At 41.1% G+C, this 18793-nt stretch overlaps 1 protein-coding gene across 1 annotated transcript in view; it reads right to left on the bottom strand.

Moving 5' to 3' along the window:
- LOC123515359 overlaps nucleotides 1-18793 on the bottom strand; it is a 43911-nt gene that overhangs the window by 4298 nt on the left and 20820 nt on the right. The window contains 5 exon segments of the mRNA XM_045273859.1: nucleotides 672-755; nucleotides 757-830; nucleotides 952-1213; nucleotides 1523-1593; nucleotides 5650-5739. Coding sequence (XP_045129794.1) covers nucleotides 672-755; nucleotides 757-830; nucleotides 952-1213; nucleotides 1523-1593; nucleotides 5650-5739 — 581 coding nt within the window.

The following is an 18793-nucleotide window of genomic DNA, read 5'->3' as shown; positions in this document are numbered from 1 at the left end:
AGTATCAAGTCATTCAGCAACACAACAATCTACTCACTGTCTTACCCAGGGAAAAACAAAACTTAAGTTTTCTCACATTTGCTGAGAAAGGACTCAAATACACATCACAAATACACACACACACACAAGTACCACAAAACTAAGTGCTCTTAATGTCCTAGGAGCAAACTACCCATTACACCATCCAATGGGAGGCAACTTAACAGTGTGGAATACTTGATACTAACAGGTGAGAAAATATAATTAGTATTCAAAAAGAAAATGGAACTTATCAGTAGTATGTATACAAATAACATCCTCAATTCAGCAGATTACAATATCAAAATTTTCAATGGTCATATCCTTAACCCCTTCAATACTGAGACGCGTTTTTACCATGAGTTTTGGGTATGAATAGACGACTTTATTTACATTAGCAAGGTTCGATGGAGGTCAGAACGATAATAGTCCTGAATCTTGACTGTTTTAATCCCTACATGAGATTCTGAAGCTATATGAAATTGCCTAATAGTAACCTGAATAAATATAAAGATGTATAATGGTACTGAAGTTTCTTAAATCCATGGAATGACAGAAAGGTAAACTCAAAGCAGATACATTCTTCCCCCCATCCTGGAACACACATTAAAAGGATAACTTCATTCAAAACTGCACAGAAGTTACAGTCTCACCTCCTCCTTTGGCTCTTCCACCTTGGGAGTGTAGTCCTGCCAGGGCTGCTTGTCCTCTGAAGTTATGTAGTGGTAGCAGGAGGTCCAATGCAAGGGCCTGGGTCAAAGGTGGTCCAAAGTCCTCCTGCAGCATGAGGTATGATGCCACTCTTGCTGCGGCTGTACAGAAAGAAAAATGAGGAGCTAGCAACTAAATAGCAACTAAATTAAGTCACCTTATCTCATGTGTTACAATTAAGCACACCAAGACATAAGTAGCCATGGTTACTGATTGACACACCTGTATAGTCTTTGCGCTGCAGAAAAGTATGCATAAGGAGATTGCAGGTGAGGTGGTCAGGAAAGATGCCATAGGTCATGGGTTGGGTGAGCAGCTGCATGAGGACTGAAGTGTGGCCTCCATCCAGTAATGTGCGCACTACAGCATAGTGAGTGGACTCCAGCGTGTTGACAGTCTCCGGGGAGCAGCGGAGACGACACACCAGTTCCTCCACCTCCTCTGCCACACCTTCTGCATCAGGGTCATCTATCCGGTTCATAAACTGGAAAGAGCATCAGTACGTGTGGTGAGCCAAGCAGAGTGGCTTAAAATTGTAACTTAACCTGTAATAAGCAACACTTAACAGCACTAAAAGCAAAGTATGTGACATAGAAAGAAAGGGGACAAAAAAACAAAATTAAATATCTGAGTGATCAAAGATAAAGGAGACATACAAAATACTGCCACCACTCACACAACTTGCAGTCTGTGAAAATTATCAGGTGTTGACAATTAAAAAACAAATTTTCCCAAGCAAATCTGTCACAGTCATCTATATGGTGCATTACTGACTAACAACACTCATACTCACCAGGTCTACATCAATAGCACTAACTTTGCCCTCACGTTTGTATTTCTGATTGAGGTCATAATAGAAGTCTCCTGGAAAAAGAACAGAAAATTAACATCAATGATAACTATAGCAATGACAAATATCTGACGTGTTGATAAATTCTGTTGTAGCTAGCTGGCAAAAATGTAAAATAGTGTTGATGCACTGACAACATATCTAAAAGTAATGTTGTCCTACAATTCAATATGAATAGTATTTATAACATTTATTAGGTTAAGCATAAGCACATGAAAACTTTTATCACGATGAATTATTGCGATAATATCAGGTTATCTTATAATCATATTTCCTGCATAATGGTTTTACCTTGCAATCGGCCAACATCTTTCTAAACCTCAAACACATGAGTGACCCAGTAAAAGGTGAGATGATGAATCCCCTGTGTAGAGTATGTCTGGCTTAAGATACAAAGTGTTACTGGCAACCACTGGCATAGTGTCGACCGGGGAAAATTGGACCATCCAACGAACCGGTACAATTCGGACCGCCTCATTCTTATTTACAATAAATTCATATATAAATTTCTTTTGAAGTTTTGAGCATTTCACGATAGAAAGTAATTATTTTCACATTTCTTGTGCAGGTTTGATAAAAAAAAAATCTATACAGGAAAGAAATTACAATTATATGACTGAAAGCACTGAATCATAGTAAAAAATCTACCCCGATAAGGAAAATGTGGCCGGGGAAAATCGAACCGATAGTTTTTAGTGCGCAATTGTTTATATTTTGAGAATATGCATTGATATTTTGCACTGTGCCATCTTTGGCTTATAAAGGGGATTGCTTAGACTCATTATATACCCAATAATGATTATTAGGATAATTAGGGTAATTTAGGGAAATTTTTAATGAAGACTATAAGCCTATAAAGGACTTCAAAAAAGCTAGGAATTGTCCGCTCACACTCTCTCTACAGCAGCGGTTCCCAACCTTATTTGTCCCGTTCCCCCTTTTCTAGTCATTGTTTCACCTGTGGACCCCCTACAACGAAATAGGTTAAGCCAAGAAAATTAATAAAAGATTTTTCTGCAAGAAATGAATATATTAATGTAAAATGCCTTCCATTGTTATGCTGATTAAGATGTAGGCCTATTTATATGAAATCAGAAAACATTCCGTTCAGCACTTTTTGATTTAAGTAAAACACATAGGAAAAATGTTATGTTAATGTTGTTATAGTTGTAGGTATTGTGTGCAAAAACTATCTTTATAATATTTGCCCTTTTTTGAGCTTGCAAGCACATGTATGAATAAAAGAATCACAAAACTGTATGAATACAACAAAAATCACAAAACAGCAGTGAATGAAACTTTTCATTGGTTGCGAAAAAGTATGTCACTTTATATTTCTCAATGGGACTTTTGTGGTTGTTTTGAGCAACCAGCTCATGAATCCTTGGCTCAGTGGCAGCCAGTGCACACCTCAAGTCATCTTCCACAGACAGCTTGTTCCTTGATTTTGTTTTTATTGCAAGTAATGAAGAAAACCCACTTTCGCACAGGTAGGTTGAAGCAAAAGGCAAAAGAACTCGAACTGCCAGATCACTTATTTTTGGATATGATTCCATCATTGAACACCAGAAGCTAGACAAGGAGTTTGACTGGAACACATTCTTGGCTGTTGAATCATGGAGAAGCTCAATGAACTCTTCTTGTGCGTCTTCTAACACATCATCAACCTGACATAAGAAAGGATTTTTTGCTAATCCTGCATGCTGAGGGCTCAAGTCAGGAAAGTAACGGCGAAATTCATCATCTAGCTGAGACAAGTGGTCCATGATTTCCTTGGACAAGGTACTTGAAAGCTGACCATCAGCAAGAACTTCATTCAATGATGGAAACATCATAAATTTTCCTACACTCACTCTCTTCTTATACAGCTCCAATTTGGCCAAAAATGCATGTATTGAGTCACAGTGGCTGAGCAAGTTTGAATCCTTTCCTTGGAGTCTCAAGTTCAGCTGGTTGAAGATTTCAAATATGTCCACAAGATAAGCAAGGCGGAGCTCAAAGTGTTCTGATTTCAATATCTCCAACAGGTCACATTTTTTCTGTACATCAAGAAACATTTCAACTTCCTGGCGAAGAGAGAAGAAGCGGGACAAAATCTCCTGCAGACAACCACCTGACGGATGTATAAAAGAGCAAGGAACTATGCTCGGATTCCATGTCATGACACAGTTGCTGGAACAGTCTCGTGTTGAGGGCAGAGTTTTTCACATAGTTCACGACCTTGACAATACCAGTGAAAATTGTGAGAAGCCCAGAAGGAAGCGATTTAGAAGCCAGAGCCTCCCGATGAATGAAGCAGTGCACACCAACTGCATTTGGTGCTTTGGATTTTACTTTTGCTTGGAAACCCGACCTCGACCCAAGCATGGCTGGAGCTCCATCAGTTGTGATTCCAACAAGATTATTCCAACTCAAACCATGCTTGTCAAAAAACGATGACACAGCATTCATCACATCAGTGGCCGTACTTGATGTTTCAAGATTTTGACAGCAAAGAAATTCCTCCTTTATTATGCCTTTGAACAGGTATCGGCAGTATACCAACAGCTGGCACGCCATTGCTACATCAGTGGATTCATCGACCTGTATAGCAAAAATGGGGGATGCTTTTATCTCTTCAATAATCTGATCTTTCACATCACCTGACATGTCCCTGATTCTTCGCTGGATAGTATTATTCGAAAGAGATACATCACTTAGTTTCTGTGCTGCGGTCCGTTAAACTGATTAGTGATTTTCATTTATATAAGCATCTTCCCTTTATAATAGCTGCAATAGCTGTATTACAATAAATTGCAATATGAATTAATTATTGCACTTAATATTGCCATAATAAAATAAAGGTTATTTATTCATTTTCTCTCTCATTCATATATCACGTATATTCATGACACTCGTCATTTAAGGAGGCAATAAATCTTCCTGTCATCTCGCGAGCCACTCATGACCATCCCAAGGGCCAAATTTGTCACATGGACCGTGAGTTTGACACCGCTGATACTGTTAGCTAATGTAGAGCAATTCTAACATTTAAGCATTCAGTTTTAAGGATTGTGAACAGTAGTATAAATTTTATTCTGAGCTGCATGTCTCCTAATTCCAGTAAAATAAATTCAAAAATAAGTAGAATCTCTATGGACCCCTTGAAATTCTTCCATGGACCCCTGGTTGGGAACCACTGCTCTACAGGCTAGCGAGCGATAGCGAGCTCAATAATCTATAGAAAAATGAAAGTGGAAACCAATGAGCAGTATTTTTATACAAAAAATCAGCTCCCTGTTGCTCACTAGCCTGCAGAGTGGGAAGGAAAATTAACGTGACCAGTCTTTTGACACCCTGAGCTTATACCCTGTTTTTACTCAGCTGATCCTCTTTTGTCTGCTAGGAGTGCCCATTAGTAATATATATGCATATAATCTGCTTATTATATGCTTATGTATCACTTCATAGGGACCTTATAAAAGTACCTTTCACATTCAGAATAAATAATCTTCTTACTGAATACAATAACTTCAAGTGTTACACCAAAACATTGGCTAAAGTAGCCAAGTAAATGAGTAGGCTATGTAGTCTATGAGTAACAGTTTTTTGTTCTACACTGTTTCTTGCCATTGATTTTGTTATTTTGAATGTGAAAGGCTCAATGTTTATGAAATAAAACTTTTTATTTTTTTGAGGAATTATATCCATTTATATATATATATATATATATATATATATATATATATATATATATATATATATATATATATATATATATATATATTTTTTTTTTTTGCATTTATAAAGGGTGGTTCAAATTACCCCATGGGTGGTTCAGTTTACCTTGGTGGGGGGGGTTCACATTACCCCATTTTTTTGATAACTGTGAACCACACTTATTACTTCAAAGCTGAAGAATCTGCTATGAATGATTTTTTTTTTTTTTTTGTTAGTGATTTAAAGGCAATAACTTGCTTATGTTTTCATAAAATTTTTGTAAGTTTATCTTAATAAATGAGGGAACAGTATCAGTTTGTAAAAACCTGGTCCAAATTACCCCGGTCGACACTACTGTACGTAGCTCTTACCCAAATTTATGTTGCTGACCAAAGGATTCTCCAGCCGTTTGTTCCAGCTTTCATCACAGCGGTAATTCGCAGACAAAAAATGTCGGCTTTCTGGAAGAAAAATCATTCGTATAAGGAAAGCTTTTCAAATCTTATGTATAATAATAAATCTATAAAAAATACCATGACATCAATTTTGTTGTTAACAATAAACTCATTATTACTTAAATACGTGGAAAGACAAGTGATTCAATTTGAAATATTCAAGTTAGTGTGTCGTTACAAATATTTCTGGTGCAGTGACAGATTTAACCAGCAGAAATAAAGGTAACCACTTCATTCATTTCTTAGCATTGCCAGTTGGGTTAGACTAGTTTGGTTAGGTTGTTATGTTAATTTAGATAATGATAACATATGACTAGGTTACGTTTACCTGTGAAAACCTTTCGGTCTCCAATACACTACACCAAACAGTCTGTGTACGAAGGTGGTTAGCAAGACTGACATACACTTACGAATTTTAAAGACTTGAAGTTAGCTATGAACCAATCATGAATGGGCACCTTTGACTGTATGATGTGTCCCTGTTACGCAAGGATACACCACTGTCACGTGATTTTCGCTTGGACACAACACCATAAACCTTAACACACTACACTGACAGGACGCCCGTCAAATGTTACCCCGTCCCGTCACACAGGCCAGGCACACAACACACCACTTACACTTACACCACTACCCACCAATGATCATGTACACAAACTCAAACAAATGCTCTATATCACAAGCTAGTTTTTCTCAGGATAATGAGACATTCTTCAGCTTACTCTGTATCTGTGCATGGCGGCAAAATAAAAGCCGGTGCAGGACAGCTGGTCTGAGCGTCCGGCCGGCCATGGTGGTGCTGCAGCCTGGCTAACTCCGGATCATAATGTAGAGTTTTTACGTTATATCAAAGTTAACAGAACACCAAATAAGTTGTGATATATAATTCTTAAATTAAATATATATGTGAGTTGTAGTGGCTTATAAAAGTACAGAATAAGAGGCATCTGTTATATATTTCTTTGAAAAACGATGGAACACAACCTGCCATGAACCAGCCGCTGCAATGGCGCGCGCATCCAAGGAACATTCTGGGCACATCCTAAAACCTCCATTAATGCTGTTGTTCATTGCCAACACCGCTACTAAAACACATACTACTACTACCACTACTATCGCCAACATCACCACCCGTCACTGCTTCCAATAAACCATTTTGCTTCACCTGGAGACAGGAACTAGAGCCGTATCATGAACAGAGTATACCACCTTTTCTTTTCTTCCTTGTCTTCCTTCTCCTCATCATGTCTCTCCTATTCTTGTTCTTTTATCTCCCTTTCTTTTTCTACCATTCTTCAATTTTCTTCCTAAAACCACCACCACCTTTTCTGTTATTCCTTGTCTTCTTTCTCCTCATCACATCTTTCTCTTATTCTTGTTTTCCTTTTTTCTCTTGTCCTCTTTTTTTCTCCCTTTCATTTTTCTTCTTTTCCTTCAATTTTCTTCCTATTCCACCACCAATACCACCAACAACAACGACAACGATCAGCTGATGAAGGTTTTCATGAGGACCTACTTGTTTCTTGCTCCCAATTCATGAAACTCCACTCAAGGGTGACTTCTTCTCCTGCCTGACTCTTCAACCACCACCACCACCACCACCTCCACCACCTCCTCCACCTCCTCCATCACACCTTTTACCTCCTCGACGCGCTCTCCTCCTTCACCTCTTCCTCATTCTTCTACATCATCGTGCTTCTTCATTTTCTCTTCTTGCTTATGTGCTTTATTCTCTTCGTAGCAGAAAGAAAAGTCAACCAGAGAGAGAGAGAGAGAGAGAGAGAGAGAGAGAGAGAGAGAGAGAGAGAGAGAGAGAGAGAGATATGCCTGCATTCAAAAACACTCCGCTCTCTCACCACGACTATTTTGGAAGGCTACAGAGATGATTGGCTGGGTTTTCAAGAATTAATAACGGAGAAATCTTGTTAATCTGCCTCTGAAAACGTAACAACACCTTGTAAACTCTTTTCAATTTATATAAAACCTTTTAAGATAGTGGAGGTGAAGCACAAAAGTGTTTGAGAATACGAGCCAGAGAGAGAGAGAGAGAGAGAGAGAGAGAGAGAGAGAGAGAGAGAGAGACGAGGAGGAAGACTAGGAAGAAGAGGAGGAGGAAGAGGAAGAGGAGTCAGCAAGATCTTGGAAGCCTTTGATGATTCGCAGAGTGGAAGTTTTTGGGAGAGAATCTGTCGGAAATTAAAAACTCGTCATCTCTCTCTCTCTCTCTCTCTCTCTCTCTCTCTCTCTCTCTCTCTCTCTCTCTCTCTGATCTTATAGCTGCGACACACACACACACACACACACACACACAAGGACAAACAAACATACAGACACGCGAACAGTTTGCATAATTACGCCCGCTCTCTCTCCAGTTTGATTTGAGTGCGTGCTTGGTGAGGCTGCTTCCGTGTTTCACCAAAAAGAAGAAAAAATAAAAAGTATCATGTCTCTCAACTTCGCATTTCAGAGTCCCGTGATAAAAATGTGAAAATCCAACGAGCACTTGAGCGAACGGTGCACAAAACCAGTCACTCCCATCACCGGATAGAGCTTGCCTTACCACGAGTTGCAGTTGTAGTAGTGGTAGTGGTTACCGTGTACCTTAGAAAAATAGTAATGATCTATGTAACTATTTTTATACATGAGAGAGAGAGAGAGAGAGAGAGAGAGAGAGAGAGAGAGAGAGAGAGAGAGAGAGAGAGAGAGAGAGAGAGAGAGAGAGAGAGAGAGCACGAATGAATGAATCTGGAGGCTGGGTAATGAGATAAAAGTAGAGAGAAGAACTTTGCAAGCGGAAATAATGACGGCCAAAGAAAAAAGAAAAAGAAAAGGAAAAAGAAAAAAAACTTATAACAGAACTCTAAAAAAAACCCAACCCTCTAGAAGAAAGAAGAGGAAAAGTGTGTGGTAACCCGTCCTGTAGTGGCAGTGTCAGGAGAAACCACAGGAGCCTTGAGCAGCAGAGAGGGAGGCTACCCAGGAGACACAAGTATAAGCAGAGCCGTGGCGTGGTCTGCGAGTCTCGGTGGAGCAGCAACCACAGCACAGAGGGAGGGAGATGGAAGTGGAAGAAGCCTTGTGTTTCTTGCAATCATGGAGCCCACGCAACCACTACTGCCAGTCTTCTTTTGTATCTATTCCTCCTTTTCCTCCTTCTCTTTTCCCTTACGCTTTTCCTCCTCTTTCCCTTACACCTTTCTACTTCTACCTCTTTCCCCCTTCTCCTCCTCCTCCTTCTTCCTCCTTCCTCCTCTTCCTACTTGTGTTTTCTTATTCCTACTCTTCCTCCTCGTGCTTTCTCCTCCTTCCTCCTTCCTCCTCTTCCTCCCCGTGCTTTTTCATTCCTCCTCTTCCTCCTTGTGCTTTCTTAAGAGGCATAATAACATGAAAACAATAAAAACAGCTTAATATTACACTATTTACTTATATGCCAATTAGATCAGAAAGGTTATATTAGAAAGATAAGAAGTGGTTATAAAGATTTACAGACGGTGATAACAGACGACTTTTTTTCAGCTGTCATTGTGTTGTGTTATCTGATTGTGAAGCAAGTAGCGAGAATGAAGTCAACCTGTGGATACTCAAGGCATTAAACCCTTCAGTGCCATGACGTGTCTTCATATTCATTCTGGTTACAATTTGATGATTTTCTGCAGCTTCGGAAACATATGTGGGGGGTTAGAACTGTGAAGATTATGGTCATTAATCTTCTGGCCTACATAGACCCTTCCAATTGTAGGTAAAATCGTCTGACATTCCCAAAATTCGTGGTAAAAATGCGTCCCAGTACTGAAGAGGTTAAAACAACATACCTGACGTATTTAGATAGAGGGCAAGAAATGCGCATTAGTAGTTCGTGTCATATTCCGACCAAGACTGTGTGCAAGAGGACATGAGGTTGATCACTGCGTCTTTTGTACAGCGTGAATATGAAAACAAAGTGAAATATGTTCTGAATATCGACTTCATGGCGGACCGTTTTTCACGAGCCTTTGAATCTGGGTCGAACTTTATGACCCTCGTGTGTTCTGTGTGACCCCGTGATCTCCTGTCGTAAGTATTTGTTCCTGAAGGTACGGTAAAATCTTCCCCAAAAATTCCTCCCACAAACACTTCATTTTCAAGATTTCACCAAAGAAAATCATATTACTTTGATGATAAATGAGGGATTCTATCATCCGGGAAATTGTTATAAATGAAAATTATCACAAGGAAGTGTTCGTAGATTACATCTTTATGATTGCAAGTTACAAAGAAGCGTAGATATTAATTGTATTCAGTGCCAAAATGCGATAAAAAATGAAGGGACCATAAAAATCCGAAATAAGAGTTAACCAGACGATACATGAAGAGATTTAATTACTTGAAAATATTTTAGTTTACAATGCAAAACACGAGTTTATAAAAAGAAAAAAAAAGAAAAATAATAATTAAAACCATATTCTTTATATAAAAAAAAATCAAAACACTGAAAAAAAAAAAAAAAAAAACACTTTGGTTCCTTAACGTTCGTGTGTTCCAGCAAACACAAAACACCTTGACGCTAAACAATGAGGAACACAAAACAGGAGAGAAAGAGAGAGAGAGGATAAAAAAAATATACCAACGCGACATGAGGTGAAGAAAAAAAAAAAAAAAAAGAAAAAATAGAAAAACGAAAGAATATAAAGTCCACCATTATCTCACGGAACTTGATATCTCGACTTTTCAATATATATTTTTTCCCACCACCAACCAACCGATGTTTTTTTTTTTCCACTCCCACTTTCTTTACATTTCAGGGTTATTTCAATCTGAGGGAAGCATCAGCGGGGAGTGTGTGTCAATAGCCGGGTGTTGTTCCCCTGACCCGCCACGCCACAATGGAAAACTGATAACAGGCCGGAGGAGGCGCGATGAAGGCGCCCTGGGGGGAAAAGGAACATGAAGGGAAGAGAGGGAAGGGAGGGAAGATGAGGGGATTGTCAGGAGGAGGAAAAGAAGGGAATGGAAAGAGAGAGAGAGAGAGAGAGAGAGAGAGAGAGAGAGAGAGAGAGAGAGAGAGAGAGAAACACACCACGGCTATTTCCTTGATAATATGCTACATTTAAGCCTACGCTGCTACACTGACTCAAACAGCAAGTTAATTTGTTTCAACTTGAAAACCCCATGTTATTTGATAAGACTATTTCTTAAAGAATATACTGAAAATTAGCCTGGTTTTCAAGTGTTCCTCCTGTTAGCAAAAGTAAAAATACAGTTCATCTGTCACTAGAACCATGACATTCTTAACCCCTTCAATACCGAGACGCATTTTCACCATGATTTTTTGGAGTATGATTAGACGAATTTATTTGCATTAAGAAGGGACTATGGAGGTCAAAAAATTAACAGCCAGAGTCTTTACTATCTAAATCCCAACATAAGTTTCTGAAGCTGTGTAAAATCACCAAATACCAACCAGAATGCACATGAAAACGCGTCCTGGTACTGAAGGGGTAAAAAACAAGTGAATATAGTCGAGATCTGGCGCAGAAGTGTTTCAAAATCTACCTTTACGAGTATAAGGGATTGATTACCATATATACCACAACAACGGGGTCATATAGCGCATAGACGAATGGGAACACAGGGACGCAATGGACCCACACGAATTGCTTATACAGCCTCCATCTGCCAGAGTCATTTATAGCGAAGCGTGTGTGTGTTCATCACTGCCCAGCGGTAGGGGTAAAAATAGGGAGAAAAAGGGAGAGACACAGAGAGGAGAGTTTATATGAAAGTCAAGATATAGGAGGTCGAGGAGGAGGAGGAGGAGGAGGAGGAAGAGGAGGAGGAAGAAGAGGAGAAAGAGGAGTAGAGGGAGGAGGAAAGAGAAAATTATGTGCGGTATCGGTGAGGGCAAAGTGAAGAGGCAGGAGGGACGAGGAGGAGGAGGAGGAGGAGGAGGAGGAGGAGGAGGAGGAGGAGGAGGAGGAGGAGGAGGAGGAGGAGGAGGTGGAGAGAAGGAGTATGAGGAGGAGGGGAAAAGGAAGGAATAACGAGGAAGGAAGAAGCAGAGAGCGATAGAGCAAGAGCCAGTTTCTAATACTTATGGACTCGCTGAGGTTAGAATTAAGGAAATACATGTAAATAATACGGACAAAAGTAAACTAGAGTGACAACAACAACACCATCACCACCACTAACACCACCACCACCAACACCACCACCACCATCATCACCACCACCACCACCACCACCACCAACAACAACAATAACAACAAAATGATAAGTTATAATAAGAATAAAAATAAGAATAAGAATAGGAAGAAACATCAGAAAAAATTAAAAGAGCAATTATTTCTTACTTTCTATCTTCTTACTACAAGGAAGGAGAGAGAGAGAGAGAGAGAGAGAGAGAGAGAGAGAGAGAGAGAGAGAGAGAGAGAGAGAGAGAGAGAGAGAGAGAGAGAGATCGGTGCTAAACTTCCAAGAAAAATACTCTGCAAACACGCTTGTCTAGCTATTTTTTTCCCCTCCAGACGTCTTTGTGTGTGTGTGTGTGTGTGTGTGTGTGTGTGTGTGTGTGTGTGTGTGTGTGTGTGTGTGTGTGTGTGTGTGTGTGTGTGTGTGTGTGCATCATGAAATGTATCGGTGCGTACCCTATAATATCGACCTTTCCTCCTCCTCCTCCTCCTCCTCCTCCTCCTCCTCCTTTTCCTCCTCCTCCTCCTCCTCCTCCTCCTCCTCCTCCTCTTCCTCCTCCTCCTCCTCATCTTCTTCCTTCACCATTTCTTCCTCTTCCACCACCGTCGTTTCCTCCCAAATACACTTTACCTTTCAATCAAACGCGCCTCATGAAAGTTTGAAGCTGGAAGTGAAACACGAAGATACTCTCAATTGTCTAAGATATACCGTCGTCACACATTCAATTATTACTTTCCATGTGAAGCACGTGCCGTATTAACCGTGACTGACTAACACCACCAATCTCCGTAGCGTTGGTGTGGCTCTGGAGTGCATAACGCGTGGCACCTTTACGAATGTGTGTATGTAAGCACTGAGTTGGAGAGACGAGGAGAGGCGAGGCGAGGCGTCATCCAGGAGGAGAAAGCAGAAAGCACCTTCGGAAAAGAGAGAACGTTTTGGTGAGAGAGAGCGGATGTCCAAGGAAAGGAGCCGATTTGGAGAGGAGGGCGGCTGCCTTGTGAGGCAGAAGGCACCCTCAGGAAGGAACGTCTTCAGGAAGGGAATGGAAGGGAAAAGAACTCACGGGAAGAACCGCCCTCCGGAAGAAGGAACTGTAGTGGAGGGAGGCGCCCTGAGGAAGGAGGAAGCGCTCTCATAAAGGAAGATGCGTCCTCAGGAAAAGGGAGATACCAAGGAAAATGAGAGGTGTCCCCTTACCTGCCCGGGGCGTCCACCTGAGCCGCGTCTCGCCTCTCTCCTTAGAACACTTGATGGCAGCTCACAATGTCCACGTGGGTCTGGAGTGAAGGGGAATCTCCACTTAGTGACTTCAAGAGGAGGAGGAGGAGGAGGAGGAGGAGGAGGAGGAGGAGGAGGAGGAGGAGGAGGAGGAGAAGGAGGATGAAGGAAGGGAGAGGATCCAGATAAATAATAGCAATAGTGTTTTTAATAGTAATACAAATGATAATGAGAAGGAGAAGGAGAACAAGAACAAGAAGAACAAGAAAAAGAACAAGAAAAAGAACAAGAACAAGAAGAAAAAGAAAAAGAAGCAGAACAACAATAACAAGAACAATAACAACAAAACAAAAACAACAAGAAAAAGAACAAGAAAAAAAAGAACAAGAACAACAATAACAATAACAACAAAACACAAACAAGGAATCTGAAAGAGCAGCGTCAGTTAAAAAAAAGAAAAAAACAAAGAAAAGGAGACGGAGAGCTAAAAAAAAGATGTAAGAGGAGGAAGAGGAGGATAAAAGACGTGTAGAAGGAAGAAGAAGGAGAAAGATGAAAAGGAGGATGATGATGGGGAGAAGGAAGATGCAAAAGAGGAGGAGGAGGTAAAGGAGGAGGAGGAGAAAGAGGAGGAGGGCAATTTCTGTTAAGTAGGGAAAAGATGTGCTACTTACTAACTTGACACAACGGTTCAGCCTAAGAGCCTAAGAGAAGGAAAAGGAAGAGAAGGAGGAGGAGGAGGAGGAGGAGGAGGAGGAGGAGGAGGAGGAGGAGGTGGTGGTGGTGGTGGTGGTGGAAGAGAAGAACAGAGAAACACAAAGAAAACCGGCAAGCTTTATATTTCTTCTTTTTTTCTTTTTTTAACTCTTTGTCTCTTAACCCCTTTGTCTGCCACCTCTCTCTCTCTCTCTCTCTCTCTCTCTCTCTCTCTCTCTCTTCCAATATACTACAAAATTTTCCAGCATTTAAGTATAATAAGCAACAAAACTCACTCTTTTAGAAAGCATAATCAGATAAACGTGGAAATAAAAAGAGAGAGAGAGAGAGAGAGAGAGAGAGAGAGAGAGAGAGAGCCAACTGGTGCGCGAAACGTAAACATCACGCCGCAGCGGAGGAAAACGAGCTTCACAACACCTTTTTTACAACCGTGCACGTAAGCCAAGTAGTTCCCGGGGCAGGCGCTTTTGTGTGATTATGGCGCGCGACGCTTGCATATTATGGCGCGGGACGGTTCTGCACATTACATAATATGGCTCACGGTTCCAAGGGCGCTGCTGCAACTTTAGTACAGCGCCTCCTCTCTCTCTCTCTCTCTCTCTCTCTCTCTCTCTCTCTCTCTCTCTCTCCCATTCCCTAACTACCCACACTTCCTCACGCGTGCTGGTAAATGAGGTCGTTCTCAGTGCATTTTGGCGCGATGCAACGTTTCGGGGTTATGGCATAAGTAGGCGAGGAGTTTGCCGTTTTCTGAGGCAAAAGGTTGTATTTTGTTGCTGGGAGAGGAGGAGGTGAGAGAGGACGAGTAAGAGGAGGAGGAGGAGGAGGAGGAGGAGGAGGAGGAGGAGGAGGAGGAGGAGGAGGAGGAGGAGAAGAGGAGAGGAAAATAAATAGATAGATTAATACTAGTTTGAATAATCTGTTGCTTTATTGTGAAAAAAAACCAGTGAAAGTGAGGTTGTCTTTTGTTGCTGGAAGAGGAGGAAGAGGAGGAGGAGGAGGAGGAGGAGGAGGAGGAGGAGGAGGAGGAGGAAAATAAATACAGATAGATTAGTTTGAATAATCTGTTGTTTTATTGCGAAAAAAAAAAACATAGTGGAAGTGAGGTTGTTTTTTGCTGGGAGAGGAGGATCTGAGAGAGGATGAGTAAGAAGACGAGTATGAGGAAGAGGAAAAGGAGGATGATGAGAATGATGATGATGATAATGAGGAGGAGGAGAGTAAATAAATAGATTAGTACACACCTAAGAGTTTTGCTTCACTAAATCCCAATATGATACTATTTTACATTAATCTGTTGTTTCATTGCGAGAAAAAAAAAACAACATAGTGGAAGTGAAAGCCGATTTTTGTCACACAACGCAATGCTCTCCAGCCTCGCATCTGATTACGTCGGTATTAATTTCGCTGTGTTTTGTTTGAACACCGCTTAACCCCTTCAGCGCAATGACGCGTTTTCATATTCATTGTGCTTACTATTTGGTGATTTTATACAGCTTCAGAAACTTATATGGGAGGATTAAAACATTGATGACTGTGGCCATTAACCTTCTGACCTCCATAGACCATTCCTAATGTAGATAAAACGGTCCAATCGTACACAAATCACAAGGTAAAAATGTGTTCCAGTATTAAAACACTTGCTGCCAGAGTACATGTCACGCCACAGAGCTGCTCACGCCAGTAACAGAGACTGGGGCCAAGGGAACGCTCTAATGCAACTGAATTAGTAATCATTGCCTCCCTTGAGAGTTGTTCAGCCCACCATCAATATCGATAACATGAAGATTGCTGACCGACTGACAGACACACAAACACAAGCAGAGATTAACCCCTTGAGTACCATGATGCGTTTCCATATTCATTCTGCTTACTATTTAGTGATTTTATACAGCTGCAGAAACTTATGTGGAGGATTAAAATAGTGAAGACTGTGGCCATTAGTCTTCTGATCACCATAGACGCTTCCTAATGTCAATAATCGTACACAAATATCAAGGTAAAAATGTGTTCTAGTACTGAAGGGGTTAAAATCCACACAAACGGACTGACTTGTATATAGACAGAAAAGGATAAACTGAACCAAGCAGGCACGCAATTCAGACAGACAGAAGGACATATATTACTGTTTCTATTTTTTTTCTATTTAAACAAAGAAGAATATACAAATGAGAGTTAAAATTCTACGTTGTGTATAGAATTATTTCAAAAGTCTCTCTCTCTCTCTCTCTCTCTCTCTCTCTCTCTCTCTCTCTCTCTCTAACACACACACACACACACACACACACACACACACATCCTGACTTTCTTCAATACTTAAACTCTCTCCCTCAAAATAAATAAGTAAAAACTAAATAAATTAAAAAAATATATAGAAACAAACTCAATATTACGATACCACATAAACAGGCACAACAAATAAAGCACACAGTAAAAAAGAGGAAAAAAAAACAATACAGGCAAACAACAACAACAACAACAACAACAACAACAACAATAACAAGACAAGTAAGAGATGGCCGTTCTATACACACACACACACCACAAAATATTCCAATCAACTCCATAAACCAATCAATCAATGAAGCGAGAAAGTAAATATTAAATGAAGTAAAGTCAAAATCTGATCCACTTAGTCTCTTTAATCTTTTTAGGTGGAGGGAGAGAAGGAGAGAAGGAGGGAGAGAAGGAGGGAGGAGGGAGGGAAGGAGGGAGGGAAGGAGGAAAAGAGAGAGAGAGGAGAGAGGGAGGAAGGCAGAGTTAATTACGCGAGGAAAGGTTAAATGCAAGGTAGAAAGTTAAGAGAGAGAGAGAGAGAGAGAGAGAGAGAGAGAGAGAGAGAGAGAGAGAGAGAGAGAGAGAGAGAGAGAGAGAGAGAGAGAGAGAGAGAGAGAGAGAGAGAGAGAGAAAAGAGTAAAAGGGAGGAGAGGGAAGAGGAGTCTCGGGGGGCGGGGAATGGAGGGCGAGGCGAAAGGGGAAATGTTTAAGAGAGGAAGTGAGAGGATGGGTAAAGGAGGAGGAGGAGGAGGAGGAGGAGGAGGAGGAGGAGGAGGAGGAGGAGGAGGAGGAGGAATTGGGGTAGGAGTTGTGGTAGGAGTAGGAACAGGAGTAGGAATAGGAGGAGGAGGAGGAGGAGGAGGAGAGTCGATTCGTCTGAATAATGCAAGGAGGGACCGGAAGGGAAGAAGAGGAAGGAGTAAAGGAGGGAGGGGGGGGAGGGAGAGAGGGAGGGAGGGAGGAGAGAATGGAGAAGGAAGGATGGAGGGAAACGAATGGAAATTATTCTAATGGGAAACACTTAATGTGGTGGAGTTAATCAGTCAGTCAGTAAGTGAGTCAATCAGTCAGGCAGTCAGTCAGTCAGTCAGTGAGCGAGAGAGAGAGAGAGAGAGAGAGAGAGAGAGAGAGAGAGAGAGAGAGAGAGAGAGAGAGAGAGAGAGAGAGAGAGAGAGAGAGAGAGAGAGAGAGAGAGAGAGAGAGAGAGAGAGAGAGAGAGAGAGAGAGAGAGAGAGAGAGAGAGAGAGAGAGTTTTCGATCTACAAGTCACCCTTTTAGCGCAATTAATGACGTCAAACCGCTAAACATAATAAGCACACACTCATGACGTCAGAGAGAGAGAGAGAGAGAGAGAGAGAGAGAGAGAGAGAGAGAGAGAGAGAGAGAGAGAGAGAGAGAGAGAGAGAGAGAGAGAGAAAGCTGACAAATATACAAACTTCAAAACATACAAACTAGCTACTACTACTACTACTACTACTAACTACTACTACTACTACTACTACTACTAACTACTACTACTTCTACTGCTGCTACTACTACTACTACTACTACTGTTACTACTACTACTGCTACTGCTACTACTAGTACTACTACTATTACTGTTATTGCCACTCCTATTCCTATTTCTAGCACTAACCACTACTGCTACACACACACACACACACACACACACACACACACACACACACACAGGCAAGGAATCCAAACAGTCTTTATCACCACTACTTATATCCTTGCTGCAAAAATAATGAATTCCTGCCTGCCACCCAAACGTATCCACACGCACCGCGCAACACCAGGCAGGTTCACCACCCTCTCCAGACATACCTTGGTCACACCTCTTCCTGTAGCGTGTTCGGCCACTTCATCACCGCTCCCTAGCCATTACTCAGTGCAGGAATTCATAAGCAAGGCAAGGAAAGCTCAGAGCAAGAGTAAGGAAATTGTCAGTACCAGGAATGATAAAAATGGAAGCAAAAGAAATGCTGAAATGTTAAAATATTTTGTAGTATAGTGGGAATGAGAGAGAGAGAGAGAGAGAGAGAGAGAGAGAGAGAGAGAGAGAGAGAGAGAGAGAGAGAGAGAGAGAGAGAGAGAGAGAGAGAGAGAGAAACTAGTATGCAAATAACTTTCTACATAAAGGAAATAAATAGTAAAAGAAAACTCAGATGTCAAACGTTTCATATGCAAATTAAAATCCGTGATTCCCTACAAAGGCAGAAATATGTTAATTGTCAGCAGCTGTGACGTGCGAGGCGAGGCTTCAGGAATCACGCATTTTTGTCAGGAAATTACATGCTCTCCTGAATCAGCGACATGTAAGGCGAGAGGACCACAGGGAGCTGAAAGGTGTGCAAATGATTTCCTGAGCTCCAACTTCTTTCTCTGATAAGAATGGAGGAGCATTGCCCTTAGAGAGAGAGAGAGAAAGAGAGAGAGAGAGAGAGGGGGTGGGAGGCGCATGACAATAGAATGGTGACAAGACAATTCCTAGAAAAAGAAGTTAATATCTCATGGAAAGACAGAGACAGACGGACACACAGACAGATACACGGACAGACACACACACAGACAGACACAGAGACGGACAGCCAAATAAGCAAAAGCAAGGATAGACAGACTGAAAGGCAGATAAACAAACAGATTGAGAAACACAAATATAATACATACATACAGA

This window comes from Portunus trituberculatus, chromosome 39 (assembly GCF_017591435.1).
Source record: "Portunus trituberculatus isolate SZX2019 chromosome 39, ASM1759143v1, whole genome shotgun sequence".
In the NCBI taxonomy this organism is placed as follows: domain Eukaryota; kingdom Metazoa; phylum Arthropoda; class Malacostraca; order Decapoda; family Portunidae; genus Portunus; species Portunus trituberculatus.
The sequence above is the reverse complement of the archived record's forward strand: the minus strand, read 5'-3'. Positions and strand labels throughout refer to the sequence as shown.